The 23,880-nt window shown below is 39.6% G+C and overlaps 1 protein-coding gene and 1 long non-coding RNA gene across 6 annotated transcripts in view; one reads left to right on the plus strand and one right to left on the minus strand.

Annotated features, from left to right (window-relative positions):
- LOC141373123 (uncharacterized) overlaps positions 1 to 6,478 on the plus strand; it is a 97,322-nt gene extending 90,844 nt beyond the window's left edge. The window contains exons 4-5 of the long non-coding RNA XR_012378817.1: positions 2,543 to 2,784; positions 5,432 to 6,478. This is a non-coding gene — a long non-coding RNA (uncharacterized lncRNA). The remainder of the gene's footprint in view (positions 1 to 2,542; positions 2,785 to 5,431) is intronic.
- SERTM1 (serine rich and transmembrane domain containing 1) lies at positions 337 to 23,624 on the minus strand. Of its 5 annotated transcripts, none has more exons than XM_073894647.1 (4): positions 23,360 to 23,624; positions 21,536 to 21,593; positions 2,535 to 2,571; positions 337 to 2,348 (listed from the first exon to the last, which is right to left on the minus strand). In XM_073894647.1, the coding sequence occupies exon 4, from the start codon at positions 2,161 to 2,163 to the stop codon at positions 1,840 to 1,842; it is 324 nt and encodes a 107-aa protein (XP_073750748.1). In that variant the 5' UTR covers positions 2,164 to 2,348; positions 2,535 to 2,571; positions 21,536 to 21,593; positions 23,360 to 23,624; the 3' UTR covers positions 337 to 1,839. The 5 variants fall into 5 exon arrangements, with proteins under 5 accessions (XP_073750748.1, XP_073750747.1, XP_073750746.1 ...); XM_073894646.1 differs by having other exon boundaries at positions 21,536 to 21,597; XM_073894645.1 differs by lacking the exon at positions 2,535 to 2,571.
- Positions 23,625 to 23,880: the final 256 nt, after the last annotated feature.

Below are 23,880 nucleotides of genomic sequence, written 5' to 3' on the forward strand. Positions count from 1 at the left end.
TGATATAAATAGGTCAATGTGGTCTGATTTAAGTGAAGCTTATGGATAAAAAAAAAGGAAAGAAACCTTCAGGTTCTCATTATCAGTCCTCATCATCTCTCTTAGCATTTTAGAATGACAAATATATACCTTGTAAAAATGGTCGATTCTTTATCCCATTTGAGTTACTAGAGGGTATCGCCTGCACAATCAATCCAAAGCATGTATTGAAGCTCCACTATTTAAAACTAGAAAATGTTTTGAACAAGAAATGATCCAGTTGCCATGGGAAGACAGAGCATGTTGATGCAGTGGGCTCCGTAGGCTGACGAAGTTCGATGTTTATGCTGTGGGCCATTTGTTTTGTTTTTTTTAAGATTTTTTATTTATTTATTTGAGAGAGAGAATGAGATAGAGAGAGAGCATGAGAGGGGAGAGGGTCAGAGGGAGAAGCAGACTCTCTGCTGAGCAGGGAGCCCAATGTGGGACCCAATCCCGGGACTCCAGGATCGTGACCTGAGCCGAAGGCAGTCGCTTAACCAGTGAAGAAGCTGTAGTTTATTTGCTTTGTTTTTAGGGGGAGCTTGATTTCTTCCATATTCCAAGTCTATGCTCACATGTGTGCCTCATTTCATGGACAAAGCCCCCGAGTTCAGTGCTTGAGTGACCACAGTATCGTGGCTCCCAGGATCACTTAAGCTCCCAGCAGTGACAAAACTTGAATGTCTACAATTTTTAATAAAAACCCACATCCTGGAATTCTAATGCAAAGTATTATGTTAACATAGAACAACTAATTATCAGAGACCTGTAACATTCATGGAGTATATAATAACATATATATTAGCAATTTAGTCACTTAAGTTTTGCAACCTAATGTGACTGAGCAAACATCTGACATCTGGGAGCCTTAACAGAATTCTGTGCTAAAATTATAAGACTATGAAACTGAATAAAGGAACATGCTTAACATGACTGCTAGGAGTTATTACTACAGAAAACAGAACTAAGTGAATATTTTCCATATGCTTAATTTCCACTAATGGAAAGTATAAATATAAAATAAAAACTTCTTCCTGTCTCTTAGGGTGTGTCTCTTAGTAACAGCAATTATCACAAAGAATTCTACAACAGTAGGGGTATTATGACTATAACGTAGATAGAAAAAAAAACCCCAAGAGGCAAAAATACATTACAGACTGCATCATAACACATATTTGTTTTGCTATTAAAAGTTAAACTCTTCCAAAACTTCTCCATGATGATTTAATTCATCAATAAATATGATCTTCATTTGTTAAAGTGAAAATAAAACATTTAGCATATTTTGCCTCCGGTTTTAGGAATGTTATACATTAAATCTAAATTGACTTTTTTTTTAATTTGGTATTTCCACTTTATCTTTTAAATATGGAGAATATCTTCTGAGTAGCTCAGACTTAATTTTGCCAGTTTCTGATAGCTCAGTTGGTTTCACGGTTTTGTAAGAGAAATGAAGTACAAGAGTCCATATCCAGCACCCACTGTGAGGCAACCTCAGATAAGTTCTGCCTCAGGTGTCCCGCAGAGTGAAATGAATTGATCCACCTTGAAGAGGTCCGCTCCGATTTGTCAGGTGGTTTGTGTGAAATTCTGCCCCTCGAGGTTTGCACACATTTCTCTGAGTCAGCATCAACTCCTACATTCACAAATGAAAAGCATCATGAATGGAACAAGAAATGAGGGGTGAAGGAGGAGAAACAGGTCTAATTGGTTGCAAAAGAAAGGGGTTATTTCTTTCATGAAGCAACTGGTTCATGTGACACTTCCTGCAAGGGAAAACCTAGGCTGCTGCAGCATTCAGGAATTCTTCCGTCTTCTTCATGAGGAAAGGTTTGAGAAAGTGGACCTTTGAGAGGAAATACTACAGACTTCCAAATTGGTGAAAGAACTTCCAGCATCGCTTGGATACTCCGGGTAGGAGGAACTGGAGGAGATGATATTTTTGAGCCTCTGGAGGGCAATTATTAAAAGCAGAAGCAGAAATGCTAAAAGGCTGAGGAATATGGACACATAGATGTAGACATTTGACAGGTGGCCTGAGGAAGGGTCCACTGATGTGGACAGGGATGTGGGAAATAGCTCAAGGAAAGTTCCATTCTCCACATTACCCGAAAATACAGATGAAGAGTCAGGTTCAGACATCTTTATGGAGGGTCAAAGAACGCACAAGGATGTTAAAAGTCAGTTTCACACAGGGGTTAAAAAGGACAGAGTCAGCATTTTTTTTTTTTTTTATGATAGCATCAGCAAAGATTGTAGGCAGTTAAATCAGCACAACAAAACTTCTTGGTTTTCAAAGGCAGCAGGGGATCAGGTGTCCATTGACACTGCAAAAACAAACAAACAAACAACAAAAAAACAGCTGAGTGCATTATTCACAAAATAACACATTTAAATCTCATTTCTAGTTTTCACTTCAAGAAGGGAAGGGAACGGAATTACTTCTCCAGAAATAGATAATGTTTATGTCATTATATTACAAATGATGATATAAAAATGAACTTTTATTTTACCTCCACAGTACCTAAGGTGCCAGGATTCTCCAAGGAACTAAAATAAATAAAAAGGAAAATACATTTTTGATGTGCTCCATCTGCTGTGATTTCAACAGATGCTCCAAGTAGATGCTCTGAGAATAGGACCCAAAAAGTCAGCGCCAAACCTCCCTTCTCCAGAAAATTAACTCTGGCACCTCCAGCCCACTAGCACCTTCCCAGCCAGTATTTATCTCCAACCACACTTTTGAAGAATCACGCTGCACATGTAAGTTTGCTTTTTGTTGAACATTTATAATTCGATTTGTTTATAAAAATTCATTTTCTTGAAATGAGGGGCCATTTCTTCATGTTTCTTCTTTTCGATCTACCTGTGTACCTTGTTCTGCATATTTTAGTACTGAATAAAAAACTTCAGATTAATTTATAAGAAAAAAGGCTGGATTCCCTTTGAATGGTAGAAAGTACAAGGTTTGCTGTCAAGAGATGTAGTTTTGAAGGAGGCCTGAATTCCCCTTTACCTTTGGGATGTTGGGCAAATGGCCTACGTTATTCTGAGTTTCACTTTTCTCATCTGTGAAATGTATAGCACTTGCCCCATCCCCTCTCTGTCTTATTCAGGGATCAAGAAAATAGACATGGAAGCACTTTGTGAATTGTAAAGAGTTGGGCCAAAATAAGGTTATAGTGTGTGTATGTGTGTTAATGGGTGTGGAGAAGGAATAATTTTCTCTCAGCCAGGAGGCAAAGAATGCTCTTCACCATATTCTCCCTCCCAATGTGGGCCCTGTGAGAAACACTAGAAGCAAAGCAGACTGACAGGCAGGTAGCAAGTGGGATACTACATGATTCCCCAGGCTCCAAGTGTGGGTTCAGTGTGTCTCAGACACCCTCTCCTCCATCGCTGGAAAAGTCACAGCCAGTTTCTGCCTGGGCCTCCAGCCCACTACGTCCACATGGGGGCGAGGAATGCAGCCTGAGGGAGGATGATCCCTCCGGGCAGATGACTCTTCAAGTCCAGAAAAGATGCTCTTCCTAGTTCTTTATGGCATTCAGTCCGTTTCTTGTAAAATTTTGTATCTCCTTGTGTCAGATGTAGTGAAATGCTAATGTGAAAAGATCCACTCTGCCCCTGGCTTTCCCTTTTCCTAAACTCTGCCCTGCATTTTACCTTGGAAACTTGCCTTTCCCTTCTGTTCTCCAGATCTAATTAAGTGGCTGATTCTTTGAGGGGCTGACATTGGCCTCTGTGGTCTGAGCTGAGCAGCATTAATGATCCTGGGAAGGAGGGGACACTTCTGAGATGGCTGTCCCTGCTGGGTGTCATGCAGGCTAATGATCTTAGTGAGTTCCTCTGAGTAGGCCACATACAGTGTCTTAGTAGTTCCTAAAATAATTTGACTCCTACTCCTCATTATGCTTTGCTTGGTGATTTTAATTCCATTAGGCTGCTACAGGCTCCTAACAATCCTTAAAAAAAAGAGAGAGAGAATCACAGTGGGACTCAAATGTGTCACACTGATTTGGCAATCCCTTGCCTTTTTATAGCATGTAAATGTCTCAGCCATTCATCTTTAGGGAAAATAGAGTTTCAGAGGCAGCATGATGTATAGGAGAGAAAACTAGGATGGAAACCTTATGGGCTGAAGAAAAAGAAATATTCTCTGTTCTGGAAAGACCTCCTAAGTCTAGCTGAGGAAACTGAGAGACAAGCTAACTGATTTGAAAAAAGAAGTATCTCGTTAGAAGATAGCCCAGGACTTTGGGCTTCTGCTCATCCTAACTCCTTGTACCATCTGGTCTCAATTTTCCTATCATTTGAGTAGTAAGGGTTTTACATCCTCTTTTCCTAGCATGGGTGAAGAAGGGACTGGGTATTTTGTGTGTTCCTCACAGCTCCTTGGTAGAGCAGGAATTATTATTCTCACTTGAGGAAACTGAGCCACAGAGACATGATTTACTCAGGGTACACAGCTAGACAGTGACGGAGGAGGGACTAGACTCCACGCCTGAACTGTGTTCTTAGTTTTCTCAACTGTGATGGGAAGAGGAAAATTATGAAGACTTGCGTCATTAGTTCCTATCTGCTACTTACTCTGGGCTAGCTCACGGTTTAGTCTTCATTTTTCAGTCTTCCCATTTATGCAACAACATTTACCTTTCCTACCTCGCTAAGAGGTCCTGAGCTAGGCTGTAAGAACATTTCCATAAGCATCCTTAGAAAATTATAAAAGGCCATCCCAGTAGACAGTTCCTTCTGAATGCTTAGAAAGGCTAGAGGAACTTTCCATGTCTCTGCTAGTCCTACAGTTCTGGCATGTGCAGGTCACAGATTCAGCTGGAATTGGATTCACTACCTGAATCTGTCATTTTCTGGGGGTGGGGCTGGAGGCACAGACAGTGTCACGAGAGTATCAGCAATTTAGTGGCAGAGCTCACAACTGGCTACCAGATGCCTTGTTAAAACAAAGGCATTTCTTTACATGTAAATATTCCAAGAATACTTTTCACATCCTGAGGATCTCTGTCTTTCAGACAAAAGGCCCACTGTTGAGCCTTAGTGGTCTATGGAAATGGGACTTAAGATTTGGGGAAAGCATCTGATCTTCCAAGTGGTCTTGGAAGGATGGTGGAAATGAACAAATGAAAGCTCATGTCATTATTTGACATTTCTCAATTAAATATTTTCTTCTTTAAATATTCTCCTCCCACTATTTCAGATTTAATATCATTTCCAGAATATGTTGTAGTTTTAAATGATAGATACGCAAATTTCATTTCACTGTTCTACTTTGAAACAACAGAATATATGCACCGTTAGAGATCATTTTAATTTGATGGCATTGATTCTCACTTTCTTACTGAATTTTTAAAAACTGATAAATCCTCTTTCTCTCTGCTGAACGTTTTGACAGTCTGCATAATGTTCAGGATGAGGCCAGTTGTACGTGTTCAGGACTTGTGACCATGTGAATGAGGCCAAAAATGGCGCTGTGAAAATGAAATCAAACAAGTATGTTTCAAGATGATACTTCTTGGGCCATTTCTCCAAACAGATTAGGTTTAAAGAAAAAAAGAGAGAGACTTCATCTTAAATGCATAGCCTTGACCTGTGTCAGGGTAGCACTAGAGTACTGCCATTTCGCTGGCACCTAAAACCACGTGGGCATGATGACGCTTTTTTCTGAGCCATCCTCAGAAAGTGATTTTTGAGAAAGGAAAATGAAACAGCTGGATCAAAACATTATAAATGAAGATCTGTGTAAATGTTTTGGTTCACGGTCGGCTGCTTTCCCTTTGTCTCTCGGAATAAAAACCTGTGCTGGGAAGAAATCTACAAAAGGCAGTCACCACTGAAGTGAGGAAGAGTGGACCTGGAAGGTCTCCATGAGCCCAGTGAGGTGGGGAGATGAAGAGACAGTTTAGAGGCAAACCTGGGGGTCTCTGATTCCACGACACTCAGCACCATGCCTGAGAATGGAAGCTTCCCTTCCCATGGGGTGATGATGAGAATTGTAAAGTTTTAGAAGAACAAAAGCATACTCTCTGACGTGTACCTTCATGCCTGGTAAAAGAAAAAAGAGCTGACAGGCCCCCATCTCTGAGTCTGCTCATACAGGCACTGCAAGACCTCTGGTGGCTAGCGTGTGGGTGGGGCCTATGCCATGGCTTTGTCGTCTATAAAATAATGGTGTATAACAGTAAGCCTTTAGTCAGCCTCAAATCTGGCACAGCAATTTCTGACCCTCTGACCTTTATTCAAATACGTGTCTATGTGAATAACAACTATCTGAAACGTTTTTTTGTTGTGGAAAACTGGGATAAGCTGCTTTGTTGCCTTGTGCCCTGGCTGTTAGGATGTTGAATCAAAATTTTATCGTTATCAAGTCCTGCTGTCATTCTCCAAAAGGCTGTCCTCCCAAACCATTAGTAATGATTTGACAGATAAAGTATTAATATGACATGGTAAAATGCTTGTTTCTGTCTACAAATATAAAATTTGATATTATAATATAATGATATATTGGATCCTCTCTCTCTAGGACACGTAGAAATTACCATTTCCAAAATCTAGTAGGGAACTTATCACATGTAAGCAAAGGTGTTTTTAGTTCTACTTAGAAAATAGTATGCTTTATATGAGATCTCAAGCCACTCCTTTACCATTTACACAATTATCTTCTCTCTTAATGCTTTTTCTTTGGCTGATGAGAGAAGGTTGGTGCCGACATACATACTTCCCACAATTTCTAAATGTAAATTGTCACTTGCAGTCAATGGCAAACACCCACTGGGCTTGCAATAATGAAAATAAAGTTTATTATCTTATGTGCTATCCTTATTCAAAGATGATTCAGCCATCCATATATTTGAAAACTGCTCTTCCTTATCAGTATAATGTTTTAGGAGGGTAGAATTGTATGTAAATTCTGTTTCTGATTCCCTGTAACAGTCCAATAAAAAATAAAATCAAGTAAGGAAATAAACTGAGTCTATCTGTTATTAAATATTGAATTGAGTACCATCTTATGAGAAGAAATGCAGAAGATGAAGAGTCTGAATAATACACTGGAAGTCATGGATCTAAACTAGATAATATAAGACAAAAAATTAAAATTAACACTTCTCTTTACCCACTGTTCAAATGAATGATCAGAAAATAAATTCAGAGTTTTTTCATTGTATTTTGGTGAAAATTTTAAAAATGACAAAGTAATAGCTTAGTATCAGCTAAAAAATTATCTTAAAATATTTTAAAAATCAATTTCTAGGACAGGTCATTACGTTGCTTTGGATTCAGACCAGTCTCCTATATCTTTCTACCCTCGTGATGACTTTTGTCTATCTGGACTACCCTCAGGCCCAGTAAAAGATTTCCTTAGCAAAATAACTAAATTATACTCAGAATGCTTTTATGCTAGATCAATTACTTTGTCTTACTTCTTTAAAAAATTAGTTATCCACATAAGCTGTAATTCACAAAATATTCAGAATATTCCTTTCTTAATATACAAAATGGTGTACTGAGTGAAGTAAAAAAAAAGTCTCATACACAAGAAAGTATTTCAAAAGGGGATATGAAAATGACTGGCCATCCATCTTGTACAACCTCAAATGTAACTGTAGATATAACCTCCCTTGCATTTATATATCACTGCTTTTCTGGAAAAATCAAAGTATTAGTCTTAATAAATTTGTGTTACATTTATATTCAGTGTGAAGGTTTTATGTCCAAAACACTGCCTTAGGAAGGATAATTATTTAAGAATGACACTGTTTTAGAATAACATAATTTAAATGGATAATTTTCTGTTTAAAAAACAGGTCAAATACAAAGCCAGGTGTAGGCACAGCATTTTCATGATTCTTTTATGATGTTTAGAAAAGAGCAGGAAGGGCTCTGTCCTACCGTTTGGGGATATTGGACCCCTCTTGGCTAACACTATGAGTCTAAATCAAAATGAGAAAAGTATCAACCTGAGGGTTGAAGGAAACACGAGCTGTTTAAGAAGCAGCAGAACAATAAAAGTCTCTTTCAGGGAGCAGGAGAAAAGGTCACTGGTTTAAACACTTCATTTAAAAGAAAAAGCAAACAGCCAGAGAAATAATGACTTGAAGAACATAGGCAAGGTCAAAATGAATCAGTGGGGAAGAAAGAAGGTAAGAAGCAAGATTGGCCTTTCAAGATGTTACAGTATTTTTAGTAAGGGCTTTCAGGTCATTTCTCACCCTCCACTCGGATCTGATCATTTCCAGTATGTTACAAGTGTAGTAAGAAAAACATTTGTTATTCTTGGAGCAGCGAGAATTGGTTAAATCATAGCACTAGTATACAAAAAAATCTTACTTATTTTTAATAAGGCTAGATACATTTTTTAAAAATTCTCATTCAACCATGCTCTGGTAGAAGAATGGAATGGTGTTTTCTCCTTTTCCATTGTCTCTCATTCTCCCTCTGCAGTTAAAATAATTTATATTCAATATACTTTTTGTCTAATCAGAAATTGCTCATAACAGTCCGCTTATAGAGTATGACACTGGGAAAGATTTTGTTCTTATAAACTTAATTTTGTGATTACTACAATTTTCTTTAAACCTTTATATGCAGACCACTAGGTATCTCTAGTCTACTCTCTCAGGCGCCAGGGAACTTTGGATTCCTCTAAAACTGCTGTAAGAGAACAGGGTAGAGCCCGGAAATTTGGTTTCTCAGCAGCCATTTGAGGAAGTCCACTCTAAATCTAAGCAGATTCCTCAGAAGTGGGCAGCCATGGGCCACGACGCCATTCACTATAATCAGAGGAAAACATGACATTGTATTACTCCCTAACAATACTTTGTTTTCTACTGCTACCTCCCTCTTTAAATATATTCCTCAGTTCATAGCTTATTGTCATGATGGATTCCTCTTTATCTTGATGCCTCATTCCATTTTCTTCTGTCTCCTATAGGCACCCAAGCTAATGTGTTTAATGAAGACCTTTCTGTTTCCATGTTTCTATGAATGCCTGTTACCGTTTTGTATACATTTTCTTATAAATTCTCCTCATCTCATAAACTTTCAATTTATAAGAATGGATATACAGTAAATATTTCATTCACTCCATAAATTAAACCCTAAGCTTCATCTCTACTTAAAATATCTTAATAGTTGAGGCAGCGGGGAGAGGAATATAAATTATATAATGTATCCAGTTCTCTATTTTTGCACACCGGAATATGCCAAAGACTAATAGCCATCCTCTATCCATAAAATCACACGTACAGGTACACTTTGAAAAAAAAATAGTGATGACATAGGTTGTCTGAAAAGAACTTCAGTATTAGCAATTAATTAAGCAAGCTACCATTCATATCTATCTTTTTTGACAACTACAGTCATGTATTTGTTTCCCAAATAAGGTGCTTTATAGTCTGTTCCTTAAGAATAGTTTGGAATATCACAAATGTATATAAATGTTTTAGGTCTTGCATTTTAAGTCTCCAGCTCACAGAGTCTTCTATGTGATGACATTTTTAATCAAGGCACAGCATTTACTTGAATTAATGAACCATTGTCCCTCATAATATAACTACAAATAGAACCTTAGTTAATTTCATAGTGTGTGAATTGCCCATCTCTTCTGGGTATTAGCCCAGTGTTTAGCATAATATATACATATGAATTTTGCTAAATAAGTTCTCTTGTTTTTCCAGTCCTCAATGGCTAACAGTCAAAGTATGATGATGCTTTCCACAGTAAAATGGATATTTAAAAAGAATGATTAGTAATTGCCAGCTTACACAGGCTGTTTTGGATACATTCAGTTTTGGCCATATTATATGATTTAGGAGTCAGATGAATACTAAGAAAAAGAATTAGAAGGCAGATTTCAAGATCTAATGCAATGCAAGATTCTTGGGCCAATTAAAGGAAAAAACAGCTTTGTTATAAAGGACATTATTAAGACAACTGGGGAAATTTAAATATAGATTACACATTAAATAACTATATTATATAAATATTAAATCCCCTAAGTTTGATATAGGAGAATGTTATTTTTAGGAAATGCATGTTGAACTTTGCAGCCATAAAGTGTTATGTCAGCAACTAACATTCAAATGTTTCAGCCAAAAAAAATAGTATACACATTTACATATATATACAGAAAGATGATAAAGCAAATATGTCAAAATGTTAACAATTGGTTACTCTGGTTAAAGAATATATAAGTGTCTGTTGTTATTATTCTTGCAACTTTTCAGTATTTTAGGAATTTCTCAACATATAAGTTGGGGAAAAAATGACTTATCCCCAAGGATGTTAAGAAAATATGCTTGGGTGCCTGGGTGGTGCAGTCAGTTAAATGTCTGACTCTTGGTTTTGGCTCAGGTCGTGATCTCAGGGTTGTGAGACCGAGCCCTGCATTGGGCTCTGCACTCAGTGTGGAGTCTGCTTAAGACTCTTTCTCTCTCTCTGCCCCCACACACAGACTCTCTCTCAAATACATAAATAAATAAATCTAAAAAAAGAAAAGAAAATATGCTTGGCATAATATGCAGTAAATCAGCTAAAATGTTGGAAGCTTCTAAAGAAACACAATGATAGAAGCCTGATTCTTCAAAGGAATCTTTCCAACAGCATTGGAAAAGCTCAACTATTTGCTGCTACCATCAGCTCATTATGCCCACTAAGCCACAGGGTACTGGAGGTGAAACATGACAGGATGAGTTAGAGGAAGTTTAATATATCCAGGAAACTGGATCCATGGTTGTGGGAGATGCTACCTAAAGACCAGGAATGGTGACTCGCTAGTCAGCCTTACTCATGACTTCACTGCTGCTATCACTCACTGGTCTGAATTTCAGTATGGACCTCCAGAATCATGGAATCCAATTATGTTCATCTTATAACACCAGTCATCTTCAGAAATGGCCATGGGCATCTCTCCTATAAACACCCAAAGATAAGGACTTTGGAGACAGAGAATAGTTTTCTTTTCTTTTTGTTTTTGTTTTTAATTGAGATATAACTGACATATTATATTAGTTTCAGGTTAAATAGGTTCTGATAGCAATTCCAATTTGTGAGGTGGGACTAGGAGCCATTCTCTACACCAACAAGCAATTCCAGGGACACTAGCTGAGTGTCCTACAATTCAACTCAAATTTAATACTATCTACTGGGAGATAGCATCAGATGCCACAGGTTGAGGGTTCAATCCTACAAGACCCTCCCTCTCAACATACACACTTCAGACACCAATCCTAAGCCCCAGGTTGTGACCTGTGTTTCTGACTGGGGATAAATCAAAGGTTCCCAAGCCCCTCTCCTCCAGTTCAATTAATTTGCTAGAGCAGCTCACAGAACTCAGAGAAACATCTTACTTATTAGGTTACCAGTATATTATAAAAGGATATAACTCAGGAATAACCAGACAGAGGAGATGCATAAGGCAAGCTATGGGAAAAGGGCATGGAGATTCCATGCTAAGTGTGCCGCTCTCCCACCATGTCCACGGGTTGGGCCTACCCAGAAGCTCTCTGAACCCTGTCTTTTTGGGTTTTTATTAATGTTTCATTACATAGAAATAAAAATTGATTAAATCATCAATCACTGGAGATTGATTCAACCTCCTTCCCCTCTCTCCTCCCCTTCCTGTTGAACTTAAAGTTCCAACCCTCTAATCACAAGGTGGGTTCCTCTCACAATGAGCCCCCACCATTAGGTGTGGTTCAAAGTCACCTCATTAACATAACAAAAGACACATTTGTGCCATTCATCAGGCAGGAAATTCCTAGGGTGCCAACAACAGAGGAAGACGGAATATATATTTATTATAAATCACAATATCACACAGGTGCACAACATAATGATGTGATATTTGTGTATATTGCAAAATGATCACCATAATAAGTCTAGTTAATATCTATCACCTCACATAGTTACAGTTTTTTTCTCGTGATAAGAACTTTTAAGATCTACTCTCCTAGCAACTTTCAAATAAATAATGCAGCATTATTGACCGCAGTCACCATGCTGTCCACTACATCCCCACGACTTACTTAGTATGTAACTGGAAGTTTGTACTTTTTAAACACCTTCACCTATTTCACCCAGACCCTCATCACCGGCTTCCAGCAACCACTAGTCTGTTCCCTATATCTGACTTCAGGTTTGTTTTGTTTCGTTTAGATTCCACATATAAGTGAGATCCTATGGTATTTGTATTTCTCTGACTTATTTTATCTAGCATAATGCTCTCAGGTACACGAGTAGTTTTCCAACAGAACAAATCAGCTGGACTCCAGGGAAGCCCAGTGGGAGCCCACGGTAGTCAGTGAGGCCCAGATTCTACACGCGGACTGCCAGAAACAATAGCAGCAAATAAACTAAAGTACAAGTGGGAGACTGTTTAGGCAGCAAGTGTCAAACAGGCTTCAAACAGTAAGTTCCGCACATCAAAGAACTTACAGTCCTTTACAACTCTTAAACCAGCAGCCACCTCCCTGATCATCCTGGTTTGGGTGAGTCCTCTAGTGTGGCAAGATGCTAAGCCTGACCACAAGAACTCTATTATAGTCCAGGGTCCGTATTTTATGAAATAGGGGCCAATGAACAATTTAGAAATTGAATCATCGTGCAAAATGCAGCTACAAATGAAAAAATAGAGGACACTGATATTAATAGTACTTTTGCCAGTCATCAACAATTATATGGCTGCAAATATAGGTAGGTACCCTAAAATGATGAGTACCAGATGAGTCAGATTTTAGACAGAGGTTACATAAAACACCAATCCTATAAGGAGACAAAGTGCTCTTTTACGGCTCTGAAATTACTCATCTACCAGGATTTCCAGGTACACCAGGGAGGGCAGGGGACAGAACAGGACGTTATGTCCTTCATCAGGAAAGCATGTTCCCGTGTGGGATTTCCCATGGTCCTGCTAATTCTTGGTGTGAATCAAATAGCAGAGCTTGCCTTTTAATGCTCTCTATCTCTCTCTTTTTCTGTTGTTTGTCTCTCTCTCTCAGGCGGTACAGTAAACTCAAAAGTCTGGCTAACAAAGAGAATGTCTACATGTTCCTTGTAACATGGAACAAAATGATATGGCAGGCTATCAAGTGTGGGAGGAAATCAAGTCCTCAGCAGCTTGTTGTCATTTTAGATAACAACTCAAGACGAGAATCTGTCAAAGACAAAAGGGAAGCAATAAACAAGTGTAGGCTCAAATTCTCCCAGAATGTGGTAAACTTAAAAATGTAAGGAGGTGGGGGTGCCTGGGTGGATCAGTGGGTTAAGCGTCTGACTCTTGGTTTCAGCTCAGATCATGATCTCAGGGTCATGAGATCAAGCCCCACATCAGTCTAGCTCTGTGCTCAGTGGGGAGTCTGCTTGAGATTCTTGCTTCCCCCTCCCTCCCTCTCTCTCTCTAAAATAAAATAAATAGAATCTTTTAAAAAATATAAGGAGGCAAAATTGAGAAATAATTAGGAATTACCTATAGAAAACAGACTACTGAAATATATTCTTTTAAAAATATAAATAGGGGCGCCTGGGTGGCTCAGTTGGTTAAGCGACTGCTTTCGGCTCAGGTCATGATCCTGGAGTCCCGGGATCGAGCCCCACATCGGGCTCCCTGCTCAGCGGGGAGTCTGCTTCTCCCTCTGACCCTTTCCCCTCTCATGCTCTCTCTCTACCTCATTCTCTCTCTCAAATAAATAAATAAAATCTTTAAAAAAATATAAATAAATATAGTTTTATTCAAGGAAAGCATGAGTATCTCTTATATGAGATTTAACTGACTTTGTCCTTTATCAGAGTGGAGCTCTCTACCTTACCCTTAAGGTTGTAGGCTCTGGGTTTTTTATTCACTTATCAGAATAGCTTTGGTCAGAAACACATGTTCACATGTCACATATCTAGTCTTTAGTTCTCTTTTATTTTAATGGTGTGGGCTGGGATGTAGGGGCCATATCATGCCAGAAAAGTTGTGGGAAGTAGAGGGGAAAGAAAGGTGACAGGAGCATCCCCACATCATTGTGGAATGGTAATATCTTCAGAACGTGATAGGCAGAAGAAGGTATGCCCAGGATGTTATGTAGGAGAAAAAATGTCCAGCACAACAGTTTGGGGAAACAGTAGTAACAACATGAACGACAGTAGCCAGTATTTATTAAATAAAAGCATATACTAGTTTTGTATGTGTGTTCATGTGTACACATGGTGCATGTGTATTTTCTCTAATCTTCACAGCTCTTTAAGGTAGTTATTATTTTTCTTTAACAGATCTTTCTTTAACAGATGAGAAAATTAAGGATGAGAGAATTTAAAAGCTTACTCCAATGTCATCCAGCCACTTAGAGGCAGGACTGGAATTCACATCTATATCCCTATGTCTCCAAATGCTCTATGTTCATTACGTTCCTTCTCTCCAGGAAGCCTGAGGGTAAAAGAGGGATAATTTCAAGACTTGTGGTTATTCATGCTGTTCATGTGTTTCTGCTGTTCCTTCTTCCTTCCAGGCATGTTGTAGGATTACATGTTCCTATCCCCTCTGGATTTAGGGTGGCCAGATGACTTGTTTTGGCCAATGAAATTTGGGAAAAGTGACATATCACTTCTGGGTAGAAAATGTAAGACCCAGTGTGAGATTTGCCACATCCCTTCCCTCTGCTGCAATAATTGCGTAAGTATGGGGCAGCTTCAGTCCCAGGTGAAGTGGGCGAGCACCTTCACCCCTTGCTGGCCTTATTAATACTTAGTGGAAACAATGAATGCACTTGTTGTTTTAAGCCTAATCTTCCTTCTACTGACTGACATAAAATCTTACTGTACTATGACAGCAGAGGTTATGCTGGGTATTCAAGAAATTGACTATAAAGAAATCAAATTCTGAATAAACCTGAATTGTCTATGTGATATATTGAAATCCCCTTATGGCCCTATGAGAAAAAGAAGGTTGTAGAGGATGTTTTGGTTAGCTTTAATTTCATGCAAGAGTGAAGTTTAAAGGGATGAGAATTAGCTACTGGTACAGCCAAAAACAAATTCCCTAACAAGCTGGGGCATGATGAGGTGCTACTTGTAAGGACAGCCCTGACCAGCTGTCACTTAAACATACACAAATGGCTTCAAGTGGGAATAGGTGAGAGATAGTAAAGCTATATTAAGACTAACTTGTTACTCCTAATGGGAAAAAACAAGTAATACTGTCCCATTATACAAGTAATGGGACAGTGGTATTGCCTTTGGTTATGAAAAACTATATCTTTTTATGCATTCATTTATTCATTCAACAAATACTTGTTAACTATGTATAGGAAGGTGATAAAAAATCACTATTACATGCAAGAGTCTATTGCACATACAATTTTTATAGTGACCATCTTGAGTAAGAAATCTGAAAGAACTTTCCTTATACTATCTGTGCTATATTATATGTTCCTTTTAATCTGGTCACATGCTACTTTTCCAGTCTCATTTTTTTCCCATTGTTCCAAAGATAGACGGTCCAAGCGTATCAAATTGTTCTCGATTTCCCAGTTTTTTTTTAATATGTATGCTTAATCCTTATATTTGTACATGTCTTCTCCCTAATTCCATCCAAAACCCAATTTGTTCATTCTTCAAGACTCTACTCAAACTTTCTGTCCTCTGTCTCATCTATTTATTCACTCATAACATAAATCCCCACCCACTTTCTCTATGCAAATTTCTGGCTCCTTTCTCTGCATTCTCATGATAATTTCTCTACCTTTTTACACTAGCATCTCTCACATTTTATTATACTTACTATATTTGTTCACCTGTTGGCCTAAAGCGTTGATGGACTAAGAAATTCTGAAACAGAGGACTACCATTTCACTCATCTTTATAACCATGAACCAGCAGTGTCTTATACAAAGATGTTCAATAAGCATTTGTTGGATGGTTTCATGAATAAAAGAATAAAGGAATGAAGAAATTTGAAGCTTCTTGGAGAGGTATTCCATATTTGTTCTATTTTGGGATGCACAATATTTATTGAATGAATGAATAAATGATCTCGTATAAAATCATATCAATTACTCAAAGGGTAAGTACTCAATATTAAAGAATAATGATGAACATACCCTAAATTTTGTAAGTATTTTAGTTATGGCAATAAAATTTATAGTTGCAGATTCCACAGCAAACTCTGAGCATACTTTTTATCAAGCAACTGTGTCTTTTAACAAAAATTTTATTTAGTCAAGTATCCCCTGGGATAACCAAGGAAGGGATGGAGGAATCCACTATAAATATTGACATTCATTACTGTGAACATAGCTGAGGAGTTGTTGCAAATGTATTTTGAAGAGCACAACAAAAATTCTAAGAGTTTACCATAGTCAATGAAGACCTGACTAGATGTGAAACAGAATACACTGTTTTTTGTTTTTTAAGATTTTATTTCTTTATTTGTTTGAGAGAGAGAGGGAGAGAGGGACTGCAAGTGGGGGGAAGGAGAGGGACAAGCAGCCTCTGTGCTGAGCCCAGAGCCTAATACGGGGCTCAGTCTCAGGACCCTGAGATCATGACCTGAGCCTAAATCAAGAGTTGGACGCTCAACTGACTGAGCCACCCAGGCACCCCACCCCAGAATTTGTTGTTTTTAATTTAAATTGTTCTTTAAGTTAAACTTCATGATAATCCCTCCTTTGAAAATTACTAAGTCCCTTATAATCACAGTCCTTGGCACTGTGCTCATCTGTAGAGATAAAAAGGGTCAAGGACAATACTGCTTTCCAGTCACCACAGGCTATGATAATTTATGATATTCAGGAACATTCTATGCCATGGTACTCTAATGTTAGTCACTCTATCTCGAGGATTCACTCACCCTCCCCTCCAAAGAAACCAGAACAGAACGAAACAAAATTCAATAGAAAATCAGCACAGAAAAGGAAAATGTTTACATTTTTATAAATTAAACAATTTAATTACAAAGCCCCACACTGGAGATCATTGCTACTCAAAGGAGCCATTTGCCTCCCTCAGGAATATGTGGGTTATGAGTCTTTGTGAGATGAGGAACTTGTAAAGCACTGCTTCCTGTATCCAGAATATCTTGCTTAAAAAAAAAAAAAAAAAAGCTAAACTACAAAGTGTGCTTAGTGCCTTATTTGATTTATATTCTGGCTCAAGTTCTGTATCTCATGGTGAGTGAGTAACTAACAGTTCAAGGGCTGGCATTAGTGCATGGACCATACTTTGAATAGCACTTCATCTAGATCATGGCCATGATGATGTGAGCGGTGATATCCTAAGCAGTATTGTGCTAGGAAATTAATCCAGACCTCAGCTTCTTAGAAAAATAATAAAAGGAATGAAAACACATGAGCACAAAAGAAGCAATTTTTCTTTTCTTTTCATTCATTCTGGAACTGACTTAAAACATTTATCATGTATTTAAGTTATTCCTTCTTTCCCTATGGTCTCTCTCAATATTAACTTTCCTCTATTAAAAAAAAAATCAAAAAATACCAAAACAAAATTTAAGCAATCATAAAAGGAAAATATTTTTTCATAGAATTGGGTAGCTAGAAGTCCTTAAAAACCAGGAAACTGAAGTCTCTAAAAGTTAACTAAATTAAATTCTGAAGGTCATTGTTTATACGCCTTCTGGAAAAGGATGGCAGAAGGAGATAGCGGGTGACTGAAACTACATATTAGGAGCTCAGGATCCTTTTCTGGCTCCAAATCCACTTTATACTCAGAGCTGAGCTGGGTGGCCAACAAGAAGAAATTAGATGAAAAACATGTTATTTGGTTTCTTTTGTTATCCAGAGGTTAATTCATTATATGAATCAAAATATGTGCCACACAGGGCCCAAATCTGAGACCAAAACTGATAAGGTTAATAAAGAGACAGGGGACAGAAGGAGAGATCTCAGAAACTGATTTCAGTAAAGCAGACCAACTTTGTTGGCAAGTAGTCCTTTTGAAGGTCTGAGAACCTGTCAGTATTCCTCTGTCACTCTAAAAGTCACAGTGGCCTTAATCACGCACTTGATTGATGGAAATTGAGGTCAGCAAGCTCACCAAGGACCTTCTCATGAGGAATAGTTAGAATGACAGGTTGCCAAGGTATATGAAGGCCATCAAGGAGAGTATTAGTAAATATATATTTTTTGACCTGGGTTCCATTTACAAGGGTGTTTTCAAATTGAACACATGAATCATAAATTATATCCTTATGACCATGTACTTTTCTAAAAGAATGTTAAACATCAATAAAAAATGGCTTTTTTTAAGGGCAGAAAATATCATGCGCCAAAAAAAAAAAAAAAAAGAAAGTATCATGCGCCAGGCATATAAAAGATATTCTGGGTCATAGTGAGGAATGTCTACTACTGGTTGGATGAATTATTTGAGTGCTTCCCTTTTCATCCAAAAATGTATGGTACTGTAGGTTAACAATATTACTTATATTCTGATAATTTACCCCATGGGAGAAAATCGGACAAGTTTAAAAGGCACATGCACAAAGATGGTTCTGTAGCTAAACACTGGAGCTACAAGATGTCCATAAGTCAAGGATTGGTTAAATAAATGGTAGAAGAGTCATACAATGGAGGATTCTGATATAACAAAAAAGACGACATTTTCTAATATGGAAAGATGCTGGACATGTATGGCTAAGTCAAAAAGTAAGCTTCAGAATAGTGCATAGTATGATTCCATTTTTGTAAAACAACTACTACTAGCACTGCTACTACTACGAGGCACACATATACAATTTTAGAGGCATGCAAAAGAAAACTAAACTAAACAAGGTTATGCACCAAGGTAACGGTTTTTGTTAGCAGGTGATGTGGGTATGTTTGTTTACATCCTATTTTGTGCATGTATCTGAATTTTGACACAAAGAAAATATATTGTTTTATAATCAGAAAAAACCCAATAAAGGTGTTTTCATTAGAAAAAATAGAAATAAGGGGGTGCCTGGGTGGCTCAGTCATTAAGCAGCTGCCTTTGGCTCAGGTCATGATCCCAGGGTCCTGGGACCAACCCCAGTATGGGGCTCATGGCTCAGCGGAAAGCCTGCTTCTCCCTCTCCCCCTCCTCCTGCTTGTGTTCCCTCTCTCACTGTCTCTCTCTCTGTCAAATAAATAAATAAATAATCTTAAAAAAAAAAAAGAAAAAATAGAAATAAAATTTAATAAGAGCGCATGTAGTGAAAATGCAACTGGTTTTTAAGCCCAGAACTCTTTCTCCTCCCCCTCTCCCTTCCCTCCCCCCACCCCCACTCCTCCTCCACCTCCTCCTTTATTTGTACTGCATATACTTAAAAAAACTTTTGAAATGGTTCATATATACCTCCTCTTTCAAAGTTTAAGACTGTCTGGCTGAGGGGCGCCTGGGTGGCTCAGATGGTTAAGCATCTGTCTTCAGCTCAGGTCATGATCCCAGCCAGGGTCCTGGGGTTGAGCCCCTGGTCAGTCTCCCTGCCCAGCGGGAAGCCTGCTTCTCCCTCTACTGTTCCCACTGCTTGTGCTCTCTCTCTCTGTCAAATAAATAAATAAAATCTTTAGAAAAAAAAAAAAAGACTCTCTGGCTGAGATAAAGAAAGTCAATCTGCCCAGTAGGGCTTAACTGCTCTTTGTATTATAGTTGCATTTTATGGGCTATTGTGAATGTTTTCTTTAAGAAAAGAGAAGAGTAGATCCAGCTGCTATAATCCTGGGCACAGGGAAATTGAAACTCAGTAAGAACCAAACCAGTTTAATTGACAATAGTTAATAGATTACCAGGCAGTTCTAATCAGTACCAGACTAATGTGTCAAATTAATCAGGAAAGCTGCTATTTTGGCTTTCCCTGAGGAGTGAATCTATATGTTGAATGAATTGTCTTAATGTTTTAACTGTGGTGTAAGTCATCTTCCCGTCTTTCTGAATTTGAAGCAGGTTCTTAAGCCATCTTATCCTTTTGTTTCCCATCAAAAATTGTATTCAGGTCTGTTACCATAAGTTTATTTTAACAAGTATTAGAGGCTTACAACTTCCATACCCTCTCACTATTGTCTATAACAATATCAAACAATCAACAATATCAACATCAGTGGCATCAACAATCAAGCTCATAATGCAATTATAAATCTGGACTGACTGATTTCCCATATAACTTAATAGATGAGAATTTAGAAGCTAGGAACTCAGGAAATATTAATGACAGTCTATCCTATTCCTGATATGAATTCAGAGCTTTGAAATACTGTCACTGTTTTGGCCGGGTTGTGCCATTTCATGCTTAGAGATACTATAGCTTGTATAGGGCTACTTGGATATTCAGAATCTCCATTTTTTGTTATTGTTTTTGCCAAAAAAAACTTAGACTAAAAGGTGATTATTTCCTGGTTCCAAATGTGTACAGGAGCATGGATCCTATACATTAGGAACTCCTGAAGGAGGCATTCTGTGTCTTGAGCCTGAGCAACTCAGAACACTATATCCCATGGACCTATCTGCCACAAATCAGAATCAGAACTGAAGGGGTCCCAGAACTTGGCTCATTCTCCTGCTACTATGTATCTGAAATGGTCAGTGAAGGCACAGATAGACTTCTGAGTTCTAAATCAAAGGCTGGTCCACATGTGCATGTATCATGGACTTCTGCACCTAAGCCTGTGGCTTGATTTCTCTAGGTACATCTGTTAGCTAAAAGGAATCCTGCCAACTCATGTACTTAGTTTGAGCTTCTTCTTTATTAGGTTCCCTATTCCATTAACTAACTTAAAGGCTTTTTATTTTTTAGCTGTCATTCAGAATAATAATATATAATAAAAGTTAAGCCTGTGATGATTTATATTGACATAGTAATATGATAATACAATAAGCTCCACACATGTCTATTTGGAGAAAATGGCATTCTTCTGCAACACTACTTTTTGGCTTCTAGTTTCATTTAACAGATGTTTACTGAATGGCTCATGGGTGCCAAGAGCCAGACAAGCGGGACCTACCCACTGCCTGACGTCAGGGCCTTTTAGGAATGTATTTTTCCAGGTTCTTAAATTACTATTTAAAAAACCCAAATGAACAAAACACAAAAATTCAGTCATAATTTTACATTTTGCTTCTCCCTAATAACAAATTAAATATAAAATTATTTAAATAAAGTCTACAGCTTTAAAACAAACTTAAAATACAAGTGCAGGGAGAAGAGCAAGCCTAGAGAAGAAGGAATATTAGCAAATGGTCTGAGACTAGATCTGAATAGAGGCCAAATTAGAGAGTTTTGCTCGTGATGGGTTACTCTTTCATTCTTAGAGTAAGTGTATGACTCCACAATTACTTAATGATTAGTATGATTAATCATTCTTACCAATCAACCGTCATCCTTCATCTGCCCTGATTTAAAAAAAAAAAAAACTCTTAGGAAACCTGCAAATAAATCCTCTGATGGATTTGATGCCACGTGTCATCACACCATTATTTATCTCTTAATCACAGACATCCAATAAAATCTGTTGAACTGAAATAACAGCAGGGAAAAGGGAATGGATCTTACCTTACATGAAGCTTCTTTAATGAGAACCATGAACCCGTGTCAAGCTCTTCAGAGCACTCTGCCTTATGTAAAGGAATCAAAAATAACAAATACATAAGCCAAATAAATAATAAGCCTCAAAATCAAAACACAAAAATGTAATACCCCACCCATTTTCTGGAACTCAGTATTCCCAGAATACTTCGGAGGTTGGCAGATGGTTCTCCATCCCCACAATGCCCAGCATTTGAAGGACATGTCCTGTGGGAGTGGTGTCAATGCAACTCGGTTACAAGGCGGACTCACTAATATACACTTCAAAAAGCAATGTGCATTAAGGGATCAACTAGGTGCTGATTATAAAGTGTGTATATGTGAGACCGTGGGGGTAGGGGCAAGACGCCTCTAAGCGAAATGAAGCATTTTAGTCACAAAATAGATTTAAGAATCTGTAGGAGATAGATTACAAATAAGCTAAAACACTCAGATTAGTTGCATACCATAAGCTAATTAAATACCGTTTTTTTTTAAAGGAGGGTACATTGGGCAGCAAGACTGCATTAACAGGCAAACCTTTTTAAAAAGGAGTATCACTTATCTTGTCTTTTTTCCTGTTGATCGGCTACTGACAATGAATCTAGAAAAATCTAAAGCAAAAAGCTCCCTAGGAGAAACATCTTGAGCAGTGGTCCCTCGGGTTGGCCCTGGGACGTAATCACCACCCATTCCGGGCCTTTTGCACCTGTAGTGTGGACCCGACCAAATGCGATGGCTTTGAGAATGTCCAGAGCCATCGGATCCTACTATCCACCACAAAGAACCACCTAAGTACTTCAACACTTTTCGCAAAAAATTTTCCAAAGGGAATTTAACAGGCAGAGGAAATGAAGGTTAAGAAACAGACCCTGCTTCCGGAGTCTGACACCAAACCAGCCTGGGCGGACCCAGGCATCCAGCGGCAGAAAGCGCGCAGGTACAGCCCGCCAACCTGGTCTTTAACCAGATGTTTCTGTGAGTGAAGGGATCCTTCTGCTACCCAGAGCGGGCCACATCACACACCTCTCTCCTAAATCAGAACTCAATTTGCCCATAATCCACGCACCTCGACAGGGAAACACAGGATTCCCGTTGCTGGGGCGGTTTTCTACTAGGTTTTTGGGAACTCGAAACCACCGCTGGGGAACGCAAGTGTTCAGCGCCAGGTAAAAACTTCCCTGGATTTGAAGCCACTAAGATGGGTGGAAAGACTCCTGCGAGCACCATTAAGCTGCATAGCAGGCAGTGTGCGCGTGGCGAGTGCCCAGATAGGCGCAAAACAGAAATGACCGCACATACCACAAAGGCAAAAGCAAACAGAATGAACCTAGAAACACGTTCAGCAAAGTGTAGAACTGTCTACACTTGCACAGAGTAATCAATCTTTTCAACAGCGGACGCGAGGGCAAATCCTCCCGGCTCTGTGTCCGGGACTGAAGCGGGTCATCCCGGGGCCACGGGCCCAACGAAGTCATCCCGACCATCGGGAAAGCCGATCTGCGGAGGTTGCTGGGGTCCATAAAGGACGCGGCCGGCCGCAAAGGGTACAGATTCAGGGGAGTCCAGAGGAGCCAAACCTCTGGGAGCCGGGGAGAGTCTGGGGCGGGGGGGGGGGGGGGGGCGGCGGGGGGGGGGGGGGGGCGGCTCCAGAGGGAGTGGAAGCTCTAGAACTCGAGGCCGCCCCAGGAGAGGAGTCTCGGCGCTCCACGCAGAGGACGAGCCCTCCTCCAGAGCTCGGCACCTCGCGCGTCCCCGGCTCCCCACTCCTCTGCCTCCGCTCGAGGGAGGCTTCGGGAGCCTCTCACTGACCTGCGGGTCCGGATGCGCCGACCTCCCCGGCCGCGCTTCGGCACCCCGGTGGGGTTTGGGCCGCGCTGAGCTCCTCGTAGACGCCCCTGTCTCGGCGATCCGCGCCCGCGAAGCCGTCCGTGGGAATGTCGGGCTCAGCGTGCGGCGCGGGGCCGGAGCGCACTGGCGGGTAGCCGGCGCAGCTGGTGTGAGCCCCGGGCGGCGGAATCAGCGGGACCGTGGGTCTTCCCCCCGCCCCTCTGGTCCGCACAACCAATGGCGAAGAGCCGGGCCCACTCCCCGCCGCCCCCCAGCCGCTGCTCTGGCTGGTGCTTGGCTCTAGGACAGCAGCCCCTCTCGGGCGAGGGAGGAGCTTGAGCCGGTGTTGGAAAATCCTGGAGGACGAAGAGGCGTTCGCACAGGGAGCCCCATCTGGGGGAGGCAGGTGTGGTGCCGTTAACTTTTGTGTGGGGTGGGCATGGGGGTGCAGTTTCTTTGGGGACTCAGGCCTCTCAGCAGGCGAAAGCATCTACTTTCTGCCA

The sequence above is a fragment of the Callorhinus ursinus genome, unplaced genomic scaffold, assembly GCF_003265705.2.
Source record: "Callorhinus ursinus isolate GAN/ISIS: 27379988/994484 unplaced genomic scaffold, GSC_fseal_2.0 scaffold7, whole genome shotgun sequence".
Classification (NCBI taxonomy): domain Eukaryota; kingdom Metazoa; phylum Chordata; class Mammalia; order Carnivora; family Otariidae; genus Callorhinus; species Callorhinus ursinus.